The sequence below is a fragment of the Vicugna pacos genome, chromosome 20, assembly GCF_048564905.1.
Source record: "Vicugna pacos chromosome 20, VicPac4, whole genome shotgun sequence".
In the NCBI taxonomy this organism is placed as follows: Eukaryota; Metazoa; Chordata; class Mammalia; order Artiodactyla; family Camelidae; genus Vicugna; species Vicugna pacos.
The window spans coordinates 37,380,574-37,395,831 of record NC_133006.1 but is presented as its reverse complement, the minus strand read 5'-3'; the positions used below and the strand labels follow the sequence as shown (position 1 = coordinate 37,395,831).

The 15,258-nt window shown below is 36.1% G+C and overlaps 1 protein-coding gene across 5 annotated transcripts in view; it reads right to left on the bottom strand.

Annotated features, from left to right (window-relative positions):
* MAK (male germ cell associated kinase) overlaps positions 1-15,258 on the bottom strand; it is a 46,095-nt gene that overhangs the window by 19,052 nt on the left and 11,785 nt on the right. For all 5 annotated transcript variants that reach the window (XR_012062409.1, XM_006198645.3, XM_072945681.1 and 2 more), the window contains exons 5-9: positions 12,536-12,615; positions 9,697-9,829; positions 5,288-5,459; positions 3,867-4,034; positions 909-1,220 (exon numbers count right to left, since the gene is read on the bottom strand). Coding sequence is in view for 4 of the 5 variants with exons in the window: in XM_006198645.3 (XP_006198707.1) it covers positions 909-1,220; positions 3,867-4,034; positions 5,288-5,459; positions 9,697-9,829; positions 12,536-12,615 (865 nt within the window). In the remaining variant the exon portion in view is untranslated. The remainder of the gene's footprint in view (positions 1-908; positions 1,221-3,866; positions 4,035-5,287; positions 5,460-9,696; positions 9,830-12,535; positions 12,616-15,258) is intronic.

The window sequence follows — 15,258 nt, the reverse complement described above, 5'->3', positions numbered from 1 at the left end:
TAGGTTTTTTTTCTTTGGATTTGATAGTAAAATACATCAAAAGTTTTTAGGATAGGTATAGCACACACCTGAAACTAACACTGTCCTTCAACTATACTTTAGTAAAAAAATTAAAAAGTACTCCTGAGCCATGCTCTAAGACAGTGGTCAGAAAAATTAAATAAGCTCTTTTTTAAACTGGAAAAAAAAACTTCTAGGATAGGGCCCAGCACACAAGCGTTACTAAAGGTTAGGCATTATTATTATTGCTGTTGTTGTTGTTATCACTGTCACTCTAGAGTTTGGAAGAGGAAATGAAGTATGACTTTTTAATAGGAAGGTGCCGGAGCATGCTCCAGGAAGAAGGGGGAGACTAGGTTTACTGAAGCAGATGCTGTGTGCTGGGTGGAGGACAGGCTGTAAAGATGGTACGTGATGAAGGGCCTTCAGTGTCTGCCTAAGAAACTAGAGCCATCCTGGGGCAGAAGCACACTGGGTGTTTTCGAGCTTAAGAAGTGATGTGATTAAGGTTGTATTCAAGGAAGGTCGGGCTCTTCAGATAGGAGGCCTTTGCAGTTACGGTGGCGTGGAGTGAGAAGGGCGGCAGGTTCACAGTGGTTGGAATGCTCAGGAAAGAAGACATCTGCTGTTATCAAGGAATAAAAGGTCTGGACTCTGTGTATGTCTGAGCAGAGGTCAAAGGAGAGTGTGGCCGGCGCTGCTGGTTGCCCGTCAATAGCCCCACTCCCCTCCTCCTTGCTAAGATTCTGTTCAGCCATGTGCCCAGCTTAAACACCTCAAACGCCAGCCTCCCCTGCAGCTCTGTGGAGCCACGGGACACGATCTAGCCAAGATTCTCAGGGATGCCTAGAAACGAAATCCTAGCTGAGCCAACTATCGCATTGAAAATGTCATGATGGGCTACTTACGGTTGGCATGTTCTTGACGATACTTGGAAATAGTGTTTGTGGCTGTTTCTGTTGACTCTGCTGCTTCGGTGCTTGCTGGACACTCGTGTTCTGTGGTGGCTGGATGGCCTGCAGTGGCTGGTGGCTGTTTTTCGGTTGGGGCTGCCCGACAGTCTGATCATTTATGTCTGGCAGAGGCTTGGCTTCTAGGTCAGCTACAGATGGTTTTGATTCTAGTGGTTGCACATGCTTACTTAAAGCCTGTTTCGATTCCAGATGATGGGAGGAAGGGCCTAATACTTGACCAACTTGAAAATATGGGTGTTTCAGTGCCTACAAAAAATGGAAATAACCAGTGGAAAACGGTTTCACCTAACTTTAATGCACCTAAACTACTGTCTGGCATTGGGCTAGACACATATTACTAAGTCAAGATAAGCTTCAAAGATTTAGAAAGCACCCAGTTTTCCCCTTATGTGACGACTTAAAAAAGATAACCAGGAAAAAATGATTTGAGAAATAAATTTCATTTAAGAAATTAAAAAGTACATTAGTAGAAAGAATGTAAAACTCACTTGTAATTTTAACATCCAGTCAAAGCAACTGTTAACTTTGTATGAAAAAAAAATGTAGCGTCTAAGCATTGACTGAATTTGATGTGATTAATTCAAACTAATATGCTTGATACTGATAATGTTTAAGAGTCCATAAGAGCATTAAGAAATGAGTTAAGCAAGCCTTCCACAGAGTTTATTTTAAATGATTAACTATAACATCATAAAATTCAGGGTTACTCTTAGCCTAACTGTAACTACATACCTACTAGCAATACAAAAATTCTAAGAAAAGAGATTACAAACACATACGTGTTAAAGCTTATTTTAACATATACCAGCAAAGAGAAGATACTTATGGGAAGAAAATGTAAAAATACTAGTAAAAATGATCAGTGAGCATTGTGTATTAACTAGATCAGTCATCCAGTCGCTCCTATTGCAGGAGGAGAGGGATGGTGACCATCTGAGTGACACAGACTAGAGCAGTGGTTCTCAGCTGGGGGAGATTTTGCCCCTTAGGAGACATTTTTTACTGTCACAACTAGGGGGAGTGGGAGGTGCTCCTGGCATCGCGGCATGCTGCCAGGAGTGCTGCAGAATATCCCGGAGGGAACAGGACAGCTCCCACAGCAAAGAATTATCTGGTCAGAAATGTCAGTAGTCCCGGGTGGATGAAAAGTGGCGTAGAGAATGTCTGAAGCTTCCTGTGCAGCTCCGCTCCAGATACAGATCCTCTTTGTATCACATGCTTGGGCTAACAAAGTTCCAGTTCTGCTGTTCTGTGTGTGAATCGGGGAGCTGCTCCTTAGGATAACCAAGTCCAGTTCCCCTGCACCCCCTGCCCTAAGCCAGTCCCCAACTATGTGGGAGCACAGCCCTGACCCACAGTTAGCTTCTCAGGTGTGTAAGGGCAGCTTCTAAAGGAACCAGAGGCGGCTCTGTACATGGTCTTAACCTCTCCCTGACTGTCTCCCTGCCTTCACTAAAAAGCAGGGCAAATAGTGGGAACAGGAAAAAGGTTAAGGGCAGGGAGGTATATTTTGGCAGAGGTAGAAAAAGAAGTTTTTATTCTGAGTTTCCCCTTAGACACTTGGTTGTGTCTCCTACCAGAACTGATGTATGTGTTAATTATACGGACGTTGCTTAGTGGAAATCAACAAATGTAGACGATTTAAATACATCAGTATCTGATGCACAGAAGGCACTCAAATTCTGAATTAGGCCACATTAATTAGCATGTCAATATTCCTAAATAATGTACATTTTAATGGGCATTTACATTTAATGTACATTTTAGTTAATGATGTTCATTTCATAGACCCTTTGTGAATGTGTTTTATAATTTCATGGCTTCATCTGTAACTTTTCCCCTTTAAGATACCAGCTACAATCCTTCAAGGAGGAGAGAATCTTTAAAAACTAGTAATTTATGTTTTCCTGTTTATTAAGGGAATATTGATTTCATAGAATAGGGAATGTGTAGAAAGTTCTCAAGAAGAAATTAAAATCATCTCTAAAAGACAACACCAGGAGAAAACTATTGCTCACATTTTGATGTATTTTTCTTTTTCGTATGTCTTTCTAGTCTTATATATACATTGTCTTTCATATACATGTGTATATATTTTTAATAAAATCATACTATATGTTTATTTAATATTTAATATTTTAGCCTACTTTTCAACTTAGCATTTGAGCCTGAGAATTCTCTGAAATGGTTACTTTATTTGAAAATTTTCATTTTTAATGGCAAAACAGTCCATAGTAAAGATATATGTACTTTAAATGATCATATAAATATTTAGGTTTATACTTCCCATGGGCAGTTTTTAATTAGCTTTGAACATTTTTGGGCATAAATCTTTATCCAAGTTTCTGACTGTTTTTAAGTTTCTTTATATACATTGTAAAATTGCTTTCCATTACTTAAATAGACTTTATAAACTATTTTTTATTTTTTGCTAATTTGATGGATTAAAAATAATATTTCACTTTTATTTGCATTTATGATTATGAACAAGGATTCAGCATTTCAAAATATTTTTGGTAATTTTAATTTCTTTTTCTGTGATATTTTTCATGTCTCATGTCTTCTTTTTTAGATTGGGATTTAAAGACTTCTATTATATTTTTACTACAAAAATAATAAGTGTATAGAAATATTAGGAAATACGCTGGCACATGTGTTGAAACATAGAAAATCATTGGAGTGGCTATTTTTGCAATTCTCCCAAGAATCTTACCTGACTAGAAGTTAATTCACTACATACACTGGATGCCGTAAGCTTTAGAGCTCAAATCTCTTGATAAACCTCTGGTTAAGAATAGACTTATCTTTAAAGGGAAATATCTCTGATACTGTAAAATGTCAAATTAAGAAACAAACAGAAAAACCCAACCATCCCAGGAAGATCTGTCTTACCTGGCTTGCTGTTGGCCGTTTCTTTGGATCCCAACTCAACATTTCAGTCATAAGCTGAATAGCTTCATTACTGGCATTGGGAATAAGAGTTTTTAAGTTTATAGGAACACACTGGGGAAAGCGGAAATTCATAGAGGACGCAAGCTGGTACCCTTCTGGCCAGTCACTCTGTTTAAGGAATAGAAAGTGGAGAAGGAGTGGGGAGAAAGCAATAAGAAAACTGTGTTTAGCAATGAATTTAAAACATAGTGTAATATAAAAATCACTCGTGCACAAAAATCTTAATGTTGGCTCATAAATAAATGTGAGCATGAAATCCCAGATCACACACACAGTTCAGTGCTGCAAGCAGCGTAGAAAGAACAGTGAGCTAAGAATTAGAGGAAAAAACGGAGAAAACACTTTTACAAATTGCAGAATATTAAACTCTTTTCTGTTTTTTGGATCTTGATGATTATCATGCTACCCAGGTGACTCTGAACAAATAAGGACAAACGATTTACAAAGAGACTGATTATTACCGCGAGCCTCATTGTATGTTATACATTGCGTCTCATGTTAAAAACTGCACGTAGCTGGGAAATGACAGTCATGTTACAAGTTTTAATAGGTGTGTTTACTTGTCTAATGTTATCTACAAGGCACATACTAGTTTAATTAAGGTGTAATTATATATGCTTAAACTTATTAAATAAGTCCATCTCAGAAAGTGAAGTCTAGCTGAGTGCAATAGTTAATTGAAAAGTACTCAGTTCAAGAAATCAGAGTTTGTGATATGCAGATACTAACTACTATATATAAAATAGATGAACAAGTTTATACTGTATAGCACATGGAACTGCTTTCAATATCTTATAGTAATCTATAATGAAAAAGAATATGAAAAGGAATGTATGTATGTATACATATGACTGAAACATTATGCTGTGCACCAGAAATTGACACAACATTGTAAACTGACTATACTTCAATTTAAAAAAAAGAAAAATACATATATTGAAAAAATTAAATATCTACAGCAGAGGTATATCTAAAAGGAAACAAGAAATGGTTAAGAGAAAATAAAGTCCAGGACACCTGGCATTAATGAGCTGATCCCAGGTGATATTCACAGAGCAAGTAGGAAAGAGTCTGAGCGAGGATGTCTCTGTAGTCATCAGCCCAAAGTTAAATATACAGAATTCTAAATATAGGGAATTTTCACTTCAGTTCCTAAAGAAGGGCAAGCACCTTTTTTCCTACAATCTGGTGGAATTCTAGCTTCTTGCAGTCCTATCCCACCTCAGGTAAAAAAATACAGGCTATAAGAAAATTAACTATTAATGCATAAGCCTTTTTGAAAATAAAAATACCAGCCAGCTGGCTGGCCAAAAGTTATAAATAATCAAAAGTTATAACAACTTAAGGACCAGAGTACTTACTTTTTTGGGAGTCCCTAAAACTTGGCAGATCTTAAAGATTTCATCAACCTCACTTGTCCCTGGGAAAAGTGGTCTTAACGTATATAGTTCAGCCATTATACTCCCAACAGCCCACACATCAATTGGAGAGCTATAAACGGAAGATCGGAGTAAAACTTCAGGAGCGCGATACCTATGAAAATAGAACACAAAACAAAACAGGCTATTTTGATTGTAGTTTCAGAGATGGAGTGGCAGTGGGATCTTACTCTGTTTGATCATGCATTTCAGTCAAGGACCAGGTACGAAGTGCCTTCTGTGTATCAGGCTTCTGCACAATGTGTTGGGTTGATGTTGGATACAGCACATTTTTTCTAATCACAGTTAGCAGAGCTCGAGACAAATAAAAATAAAATGTCCAAGTGGCCTCAGACAGGAACTCAAATATAATGCTCTATAACATATTAAGAAAAAGGGAGCAAGCAAGCTCTGAATGGAAGCAGGTATATTCCGAATGGGAATAGCTGTGTAATTTTACAGAGCATTACATCCTGATATGTTCATGTGAAGGACAGAACACAAAAGATTAACAAAGATGACTCCTGAGTACTGGGCTTTTTTCCTGATTTTTGCTTATCAGTTTGAAAGTGCTGATTCCTCAGCTGACTCAGTTCCCTTAATTGACAATATTTTTAATTGAGAAAAATACTCTGTAAGGCAAAGGTAGCTGGTGGAGGATGTTCTCAGTTACTCTTTTTCATGTTGAAATCTGAAATGTTTTTAGTATTGTCCTCTGGCTTCCGTTCAGAGTGTCTTTTTTTTTGACAGCTTAGAGATAGGGTTCACATGATATGCATCACATCCATTTAAGAGCACAAATTAAGTGGTGTTAAGTGTATTCACAGAGATGTGCACCCATCATCACAGTCAACTTTACAATGTTTTCATTACCCCTCAAAGAAACCCCACACCTCTCTGCTCTCCCTGTGCCTCCAGCACATCTAATCTACTCTGTACATTTGCCTGTTCTGTCACTTCATATCGTTGGAACCATATGCTGTCTGGTCCTTTGCGACAAGCTTCTTTCACATAGCATGTTTTCAAGGTTCATCCATATTGTAGCAGGTATCAGTACTTCATTCTTTTTATTACCATTGCATGGCTATACCACATTTTGCTTATCCATTCCTCAGCTGCTGGACATTTGGGTTGTTTCCACTTTTCGGGTATTGTAGATAAGGTTGTTATGAATGTTGACGTACAAGTTTCTGTGCAGACGTATGTTTTCATTTCTCTTGGGTATATACCTCGGTGTGCAGTTTGCTGGATCACACGGTAACTATATGTTTAACCACTGAGGAACTGCCAGTCAGTCTGTTTTGTGCCGTTTCACACTGCCACCAGCAGTGTGTGAGGGCTCCCATTCCTCTACGTCCTGGCCAACACTTGTTACTATATTTTGACAAATATTTTTATGAGACAAAACTGTTTTTACTGTTTTGCCAAATTTAGATGCTGAAGGCAAGTGTTCTCAATTTCATGCCACTGCAGCATAGACTTAAACTTCCCCAGTTGAAAATAGAAGCTCCTTCAAAAGATTCTTCCCTGCAAGAGATTTTCCAATTCTAATTATACATTTAAAAAAAATTGTAGTAGACTTTGAGTTTTTATCATTTAATGTGTTCACTTACTCCTTTGCTTTTGCAGGCATAAATATCATTATCTTCCTATTTGCAGACTTCCTGCAGTTTGCTATAGACTTCAAAAGCTTGGGGGTTTTGGTGCGCTATTTATCAGAAATTCTGATTGAAGATTTCCAAGTGATTTGAAACAAAATGCAACCAAAATATTAAGGGATTGTTTACAAAAAGAGCAAGATACCACTGTAAATCATTTAAGTCAGTTTACAAGTAATTTTTCAAAGGCTCAAGCAATTCTAAACTTCAAAGGACAGCACAGAGAGAAAGCACATACAGCCACGCTGAAGTGTTTTTTGTAGTCAGCATCAATGTCATCATAAAAACTTTGCAGTTCAGTTACCCGCTGTGTGTGTGTACGTGTAATCTGTAAATTCTGACAACTACAACTTGTTATTTTGATTGGTAGAATACAAATTCAGCTGCATATTTGGATGCAGTTACAAAACAGATACACATCTTAACCAATCCAAATACCTTTCTGCTTTCTAGCTTTCTTAATTTAGTTAGAATACTGTTTTTATGATGCCAGGCTTCACTAAAATTGGTATTTGTATTACCACTGCAAAAAGAATTTATTTTCAATGCTGAAATTTTTACCTGAAATTAACTAGCATTCACAGTACTGTCAGACTTTCACTTTTCAAAGAGCTAACTCCTGAAAGCTTCACTTTGATTCTATTAAGCGTGATGCAAAAAACCAAACTATTATTTGAAATAAGGTAATTGATTTTTTCTCTTTGAAGCCAACTTAAAGACACTTATTTAAAACTGTCATTGTTAAATTGTGAATTCTTCCTCCACGGAAGAAGCCTGTACAATACCTGAAACTAGCATAATATTAAACTAATGTCAGTTGTATCTCAACTAAAAAAAGGAAGCCTATCCATATACCTTTACAGGCAGTCACTTTACTTTTCATATCTGCATAAGAGAATTTGGTATAAAAAAAGTGAAACAGAATGAATTAGAATATTCATTTCATCTAAGTGACCAGTGATAATGAATACCTCATAGAGTAATGTGAAAACTCATCTCTGTCGCTGCCTTTCCTCGTGGCCGTCTCTGGCACAGTCTTCTTGGAATAGCTGCTGACTTTTGAAATGGATGCTGGTGCTGCTTCAGCAGTTTTGTGTGTTCTGGTTTTCACCATGTCAGTGACTGCCAGCCCCAGGGGCGATGGCAAATGCCAGTGAACATTTTATGTTAGCTCTTCAGCACCTTCTCTTGAGAAATAGATACTTAATTTTCCATTAAGTATGCTCTTCTGTTTTTTGGAGGTCATTGTTGATTAAAAAAAAAAGAGTTCATTGCAAGCCCCCCCCTTTTTTTTAATGCATTATCAAATGTATTGGTTTCCTTGGGCTGCTGTCACATAGTGCCACAAACTGTATGTTTAAGTCAGAGAAGCTTACTGTCTCACAGTACTGGAGGCTGGACATCTGAAAGCAGGGTGAAGGTAGGGCCAGCTCTCTCCAAAGGCTCTCCGGGAGGATCTGTTCCCTGACTTCTCTTAGCTTCTGGCGTTGTGGGCGATCTTTGGCTGTACCACTGCAGCCTCTGTCCCCGTCATAACACAACATTCTCCCCATGTGTCTTCTCACGTCTTCCCCGTGTGTATCCGCCTCTGAGTTTCTTCTCTTATAAGGACACTAGTCATCTGGGAGTGTGGCCCACCCTAATGACCTCATCTTTACTTTTCTCCATAGTAATGTACCACCATATGATATTCAAATATTCTTGTTTTTATTGGAGTATAATATACACACAGAAAAATGCACAAGACCTAGGAGCACAGCTTGGTGAATTTTCACAAATAGAAGGTACCCATGGACCCAGCACCCAGATCAAGAAACTGCATGTTACCAGCATCCCAGACGGCCCTCTCCTGCACCCTTCCAGCCACTGCTGCCCCCACCCCCACCACATAACTGCTGTCCTGACTTTCAACAGCACAGATCAGCTCTATTTTTGCACTTTATGTAATGGAATCACATAATATGTGTTCTTTTTCTGTTTAGCCCCTTGTTCTTTTTTTTCAGTTTTATTAGGTAAAATTGTTTGACTACACATATACAATAGATTGCATGTAAACACATATATACAATATGCTGCACATATTTTTTAAATTTACATATATATACTGTTCATTGTTTCTAGAATAGTTTAGAGCTTTAGCTTTTCAAACTTACATAGTTACCAGAGGATAGCCTCTTGTTCTTGACATTGTATCTGTGAGATTCATTCATACTGTTTACGCAGTTGTAGGTCTTTCATTCTCATTGCTGTAAAGCAGTCCACTGGGTGAATATATTGTGCCCTGGGTGATGGATATCTGGGTAGTTTGCAATCTGGGACTATTACATCTGTCTTTTTGTTGATAACTCGCGATATTTTTAATTTGTGTATTGGCTGTCATGGAAGCAGCACGAGGCAGAGATTTTTTCTGTTTCGTTCACTTCTTTGTTCCCAGTGCCAAAAATAGTATCCAGCAGATAACAGGTATTCAGTAAATATTTGTTAAATGAATGGATGGATGAATGACATCTTTTTCCCTTCTCTTATTTCCTGTATCAGAATAGTCATGACCCAGTCTTTCTCTTTCCAAAGAATGCAACATTCAGTTCTAAACTTTGTTTTAAATACTCAGTGTGGAACCTCCAGAAAGATATGTAACAACCCACTGTAGGAAAACTTCAGTCTGCCTCTGGACAACTGCATAAAGCTACTTACCATCTGGTGGATACATAGTCAGTATACGGTGGCTGTGACCTTAATTCTCTTGCAAGTCCAAAATCAGCAATTTTCACGAGTTCTGGGCCCATACAAAGCAAGTTTTCTGGTTTCATATCCCTATGAAAAAAACCTTGGTAATATAGAGAGGAAAAACAATAATAAATCATCATGTTTAGACATATTTGATTAATTAACAAAATACGACCGAGCCTTTCTGTTCTAACTAGGAATGTGCACTTAAAGAAAAAATAAACCATATTCATTGTCTACCAAGTGATGGGAGGCAGGGCTTTCAAAATAATTTGTCAAGGAAATTCATACAGTATATATGGTCATTAAAAAAACTATCTACATGTGTATTTCTTTCTCTCTTTTTTTTTTCGATAATCATTTTGTTTTTATTTTGTCAGAATTACCAGCGCAAACTTTTTTCTTCTTCTTTTTTTGCTGGGGTTGGGGGGTACTCATTTGCAATTACAGCTGTGTATCCACATGCATTTCTATTTGTGGATCCAGTAAGCTCAGGCACTGGGTTAGACACTGCCACGTTATTATTATCCCCATTAATTTGCACAACAGCCTAAGGAGGTATTATGATCACGAGTGTGTGAGGCCTGGAGAGACACAGTTGAATGAAAGCCCGAGGAAGGCTGCGTACAGGCGGAGGTCAGAGCAGCCAGTCCTACCACTGCTCTGTCTCGCTGCAGTTTAACATGCGACTCCCTGAGAGTAATCACTTATTTTAGAAGTCCGTTAAACCCAAGTGGAACGCCACACATTTCAATCAATTCCTTCGTTTAAAATTGTTTTATTTAACAGCTCATTTCTCCCCTGGTAGCCACTTTATAGAAAAACCCAATAATGACAATGCTTGTTTACCAAGTAAACGTATAAAATAAATGGCTAGCCTCGGAAGCTACAGGGCAGCCTGCTGAAAAGAAGGCAGAAAGCCCTCCTTGCAGACGTGAGGGGGGTATCAAGCGCACGAGTTGTACACAGACGGCTTGTGTCCTAGTGACCTTGCTGGGTGGAGCATTGAGAGCGAGCCTGGTCATCAGTTGTAAGAGGTCATCGCGAGAGGGTTTTTCATGTCGCTCTGGGCCAGGAGGACTTTCTAAGCCTACACTTTTTTAATCCCTTCAAAGCCAGTGTGGGCTCTCTGTGGCATCTACAGCAGTTCTGGACTCCCTTTATCTTGTATTCCTTACTCCAAATAGCTCCTGTGATCCATTTCACTTACTTCCAAGAGAAACACACTGCACTTTCATAATATGAAGACAGGAATGGAGAGCACATGTGATGGTAAAGTGACATTAATCCATGAAATCTTAGAGAATGAAACCACAGTTGAGGTTTTCCCTATCCTCACTAATATAAATACATTTTTAACTTGATCCTATTTTACCTAAAATATTAGTCCAATATTTTGACAGTTAACTATTTTTAAAATACCTATTTTCTCACAGGATTACATCTGAGATGTTTATTAACTATGGCAAAAATAATTTAGCTTTTTTAAAAGTGTCTGTTGTTCTTGGAGTCTGGTTTCTTAATCACTATGTAGACAATTTTACAGCCGAGTCTAGATTACTCATACGTTATTTACTTTCAGCAACAATTTTTAAATCCCAAGCTAATTTCTTTCTTCAGTCCTAATGCTCTGAAGTTCCTGAAGTTATATCTGAGGAATCTAAACCACCTTTATTCCTAGCCTAAAAACCATCAATGAAACACAAAGCTCTTTCCAAAAATCAAAGAATTCATGAGGCTTTTGATTTTCCACATCACACTTGCTTAAGTTAGCATAAATTAATGCAGGCAAATATCAAGTTACCATGCTGACCAGAGTTTAAAAATGGGTTGAGGGTCAGGAACCCATTTGGAACAATTAAAGTAGCATATATCCTTTATTTTCTGTGTAATTAATAAATGACTGACTTTTGCGAATGGACTGTAGTATATTATCATGAGCTTTAGCTTTTAAAGACCTTAATAGTTTATATAAGACAAAAAAAGCTGAGGATTCAGGAATGCTCTTACAATGTTCATATGGAATTCTACATAACATTTTTAGAAAGTAAATTATTTCCTGTAGCAGTTAAGAGAGAAGGGAGAAAAGAAAATATAAAACAGAGGAGGAAACATGAAAGGAGACTGATGATGGTGATTTTTGAATGCCTGTGCTCAGAATGCAGCAACAGAATGGCATAAACTTCTCTGATTTAATATCTAAACATCTAGTGATTCTAAACAGTCATTAAAATTTTTCATAATAATCATACTAACTTTTCAGACAAGTTATTTTGGTTTGATGTGCCAAAAATTATAAATTAAGATTATATAAATAAGAAATTCATAAAAATAAGCACTTGATTTAATTTTCAAAGTACAGAAACGACTAAATGTAAATACTAAGGAAAACTAGGAAATACCACAGCACGTGTGCTTTCAACGATTTAAATGTTAGTAACTGGTAGATCCAAGCACGACAGACCGGAGCATTTCAGTCTTTTCCAAAAGAGGGGTCTTATTTATTTATTTTTCATTTCCGTGTAAAATTAGGGGGAATGAGATTGCAGGGTGGGTTTATGATGACTGAGACTCAAGGCTGATGATCAGTCTGTTAAAAAAATTCTGCTACAGAGGAATATAGTTATAGATTATTGAAATTCTATTTTATATAGAATTGTAGAAATTGTAAATTTTTAAAATAAAAATGTCAGTGAGTAGGCATATACTCCAAACTTGTAGTTATCCACTGTAATATTATTTAACAGTTTATATACAATCCCTATGCATGACCTTGACAATAAAGAGGCAGGGAACAGACACCTACCATGTTTATGGATAAATGCCAGCCCTTGCAATATTTGGTACATAATATTTCTGATGACTGACTCAGGGAACAACTTGTTTCTGTTAAGAAATGAACAAATAAACAGTCACATGACTCTGTTAACCAACTGACTAACCAACCAACACAAACAAGAAGGCAGATGTTCCTCCTTCCTTGGAGCCCCATTGGCCTCATGATACTTGCTAAAGGCATGATTTATAGTTTATAAAAATATTAAAGGTTATAAATTTAAAATGTGAAAATTAGAATATTTTTAATACTTGGTAAAAACTCAAATCCAATACTAAATGTCCTGCACAAATATTCAGTAGCTAAATTGTAAAGTGTCCCAAAAGGAGCAAAGTAAATTGGAAAATTGATAGCCATCACATAAGCCAAGTGTATTTAAATCTGTATTCTGTAGGCTTTAAGAGTTTCAGAGGCATAACTGCTTTAGTTCTAGACTGCATATTGGTACTGTCCAATAGAAATTTAAGAGCCACAAATGAGAACCACTTATGTATTTAAATTTTTTCCAGTAGCTGTATTAAGAAAAGCAAATAAAACAGGTGAAATTAATTTTCTTTAACATAATATATACCAAATACTGTTTCAACATGTAATTAATATAAAAAATTATTAATGAATTTACATTCCTTTTTTGTATCAAGTTTTCAAAATCTGGTGTACAATTTATTTTACATTTACAGCACAGACCCAGACTAGCCACATTTTAAGAGCTCAATAGCCACATGTGACCAGTAGCTACTGTACTGGACAGTGCAGTTTTATATGGCAATTATAAAAAGCCTAAAGTAAGATCCTAATTAGTGCCAAATAAAGGCTGAAAAATATTAATCACTAGCATACCACAAATTAATGTGATCAACACCTTAATTCTTTGACCCTGAAATCATGCTGTGTTTTGAAAGTAATTGTTTTAAGCATTTAAACTTTATCATAATTTCAACATTTTCTAACGTCTTTATTTCAGCATGATTGACTGGATTACCTTAGAGTGTTCTCAACATATGGAAAATGGCCTGTTTTTCAACATTATACTGTTAACTGTATTATATACTTATATAATGTTCTAAAATGTCCCACCAAATAGGCTAGAAACAAACAATAGAGAAAGATAAACGCTGATCTTTAAACAAATTTGAAAATAGTATTGATTATGATCAAAACATTTTAAAAACTCACTTTCATAAACTATAAAATAAATTTTAAAAAAAGAAAAATATTTTTATCCTTGCCAACAGTTTAAATTTGTAAAAAGAATGCTATATATTGAAGGTACAGTTATAGTATCGGTGAAGGTTTTGTACATTGGTCTTCAGTTGAAATGGAAAAGAAGTTTACTTGAATAAAAAAGATCTGTAAATTAATCTTGATCCTTAAAAACTCAAAATACTGAAAAAGTATTTCAGTAAGTTAAGCTGCCAAAAACAAAGTGTAAAAACACCACCTAACCTCAGATAGCCCTTTATCATGTACAGTTGTTAATGGTTTAATTTATACTTTTGACATTGAATAATATTCTAAACAATGTCACTTTTATTTCCATTTAATTTAGATATCCAGAATTGAATCATGAAATTCCAAAGTTGATTCTTTTTAGTGTTCATTTGCAATTGCATTAAGTGCGACTGCACTTCCACCAACAGGTTTATATATATTTTTAAAATCAGACAACTATATTTCAACATCATGCCTATTTTTATCATTTTGTGTATTTTAAAGAGCCATAAGTTATCAGAAGCCAAAAAGATTACCCATAATCACACCACCTGATAAAGATTTTGATTTTTCAGTATTCTAACCCAGTCCTAATCCATTTGTGTGTATAACTTTTATAGTAGGTATCAATGTTACATAAATACAATTTTGGTTTCTGTTTTTTGTCCACTTGTAAGGATTTTCATAATCTTCATAATGATCACTTTTAATGGCTACAAAATAATTACATCAGCATTATACACTATGATTCCCAACATACTTTTTTTTTTAATTGAAGTATAGTCAGTTTACAATGCTGTGTCAGTTTCTGGTGTACAGCATAATAGTTCAGTCATACGTATACATACATATATTCATTTTCATATTCTGATAGTTATTTCTTTTAAATAGTTCAAAGAGATAAGTGAAGCTTGGTACAGTCATTTAATAGAACATGCTAGCTCTGTTAACTATGAAGATTATGTACCAGCATTTTAAAAAAGCCTGTAATGAACAAATTAAATTAAAAAAATATATCATCACTAAAATTACAACAACATAAAAAGCATGCATGCCTATACACAGGGGCTAGAAAGAACTTTGGAAAAATAAACAGTGATTCGAGAGGTAGAAATTTTCTTCACTTTTAGTTTAACTGCTATTATTTTCTTAATGACAACAGCCTTCTGGAACATAACAGACATTCAATAAGTATTTTTTGAAAGAAGGAAAAATACTAAAATTTACTCACCATCCTTAGAACCTGAGTGAGTGAGTGTGTGTATGAAAGAAATACAGAGAGAAATCAACATCATTCTATTGGGAAATTCATTTCTAAAGTATTCTGGATCTTCTGCTGAACAACTCTGGCTTTAAAAGCAGGTAAAATGGACATTAATTCCCCAGATGTGACCAGCAGCCACCACCAAAATATTATCCTCTCCAAGCTCATGGCAGATGACTGAAGCTCTCCTTCGTTAGAGATTCTGTTCACATGTTTA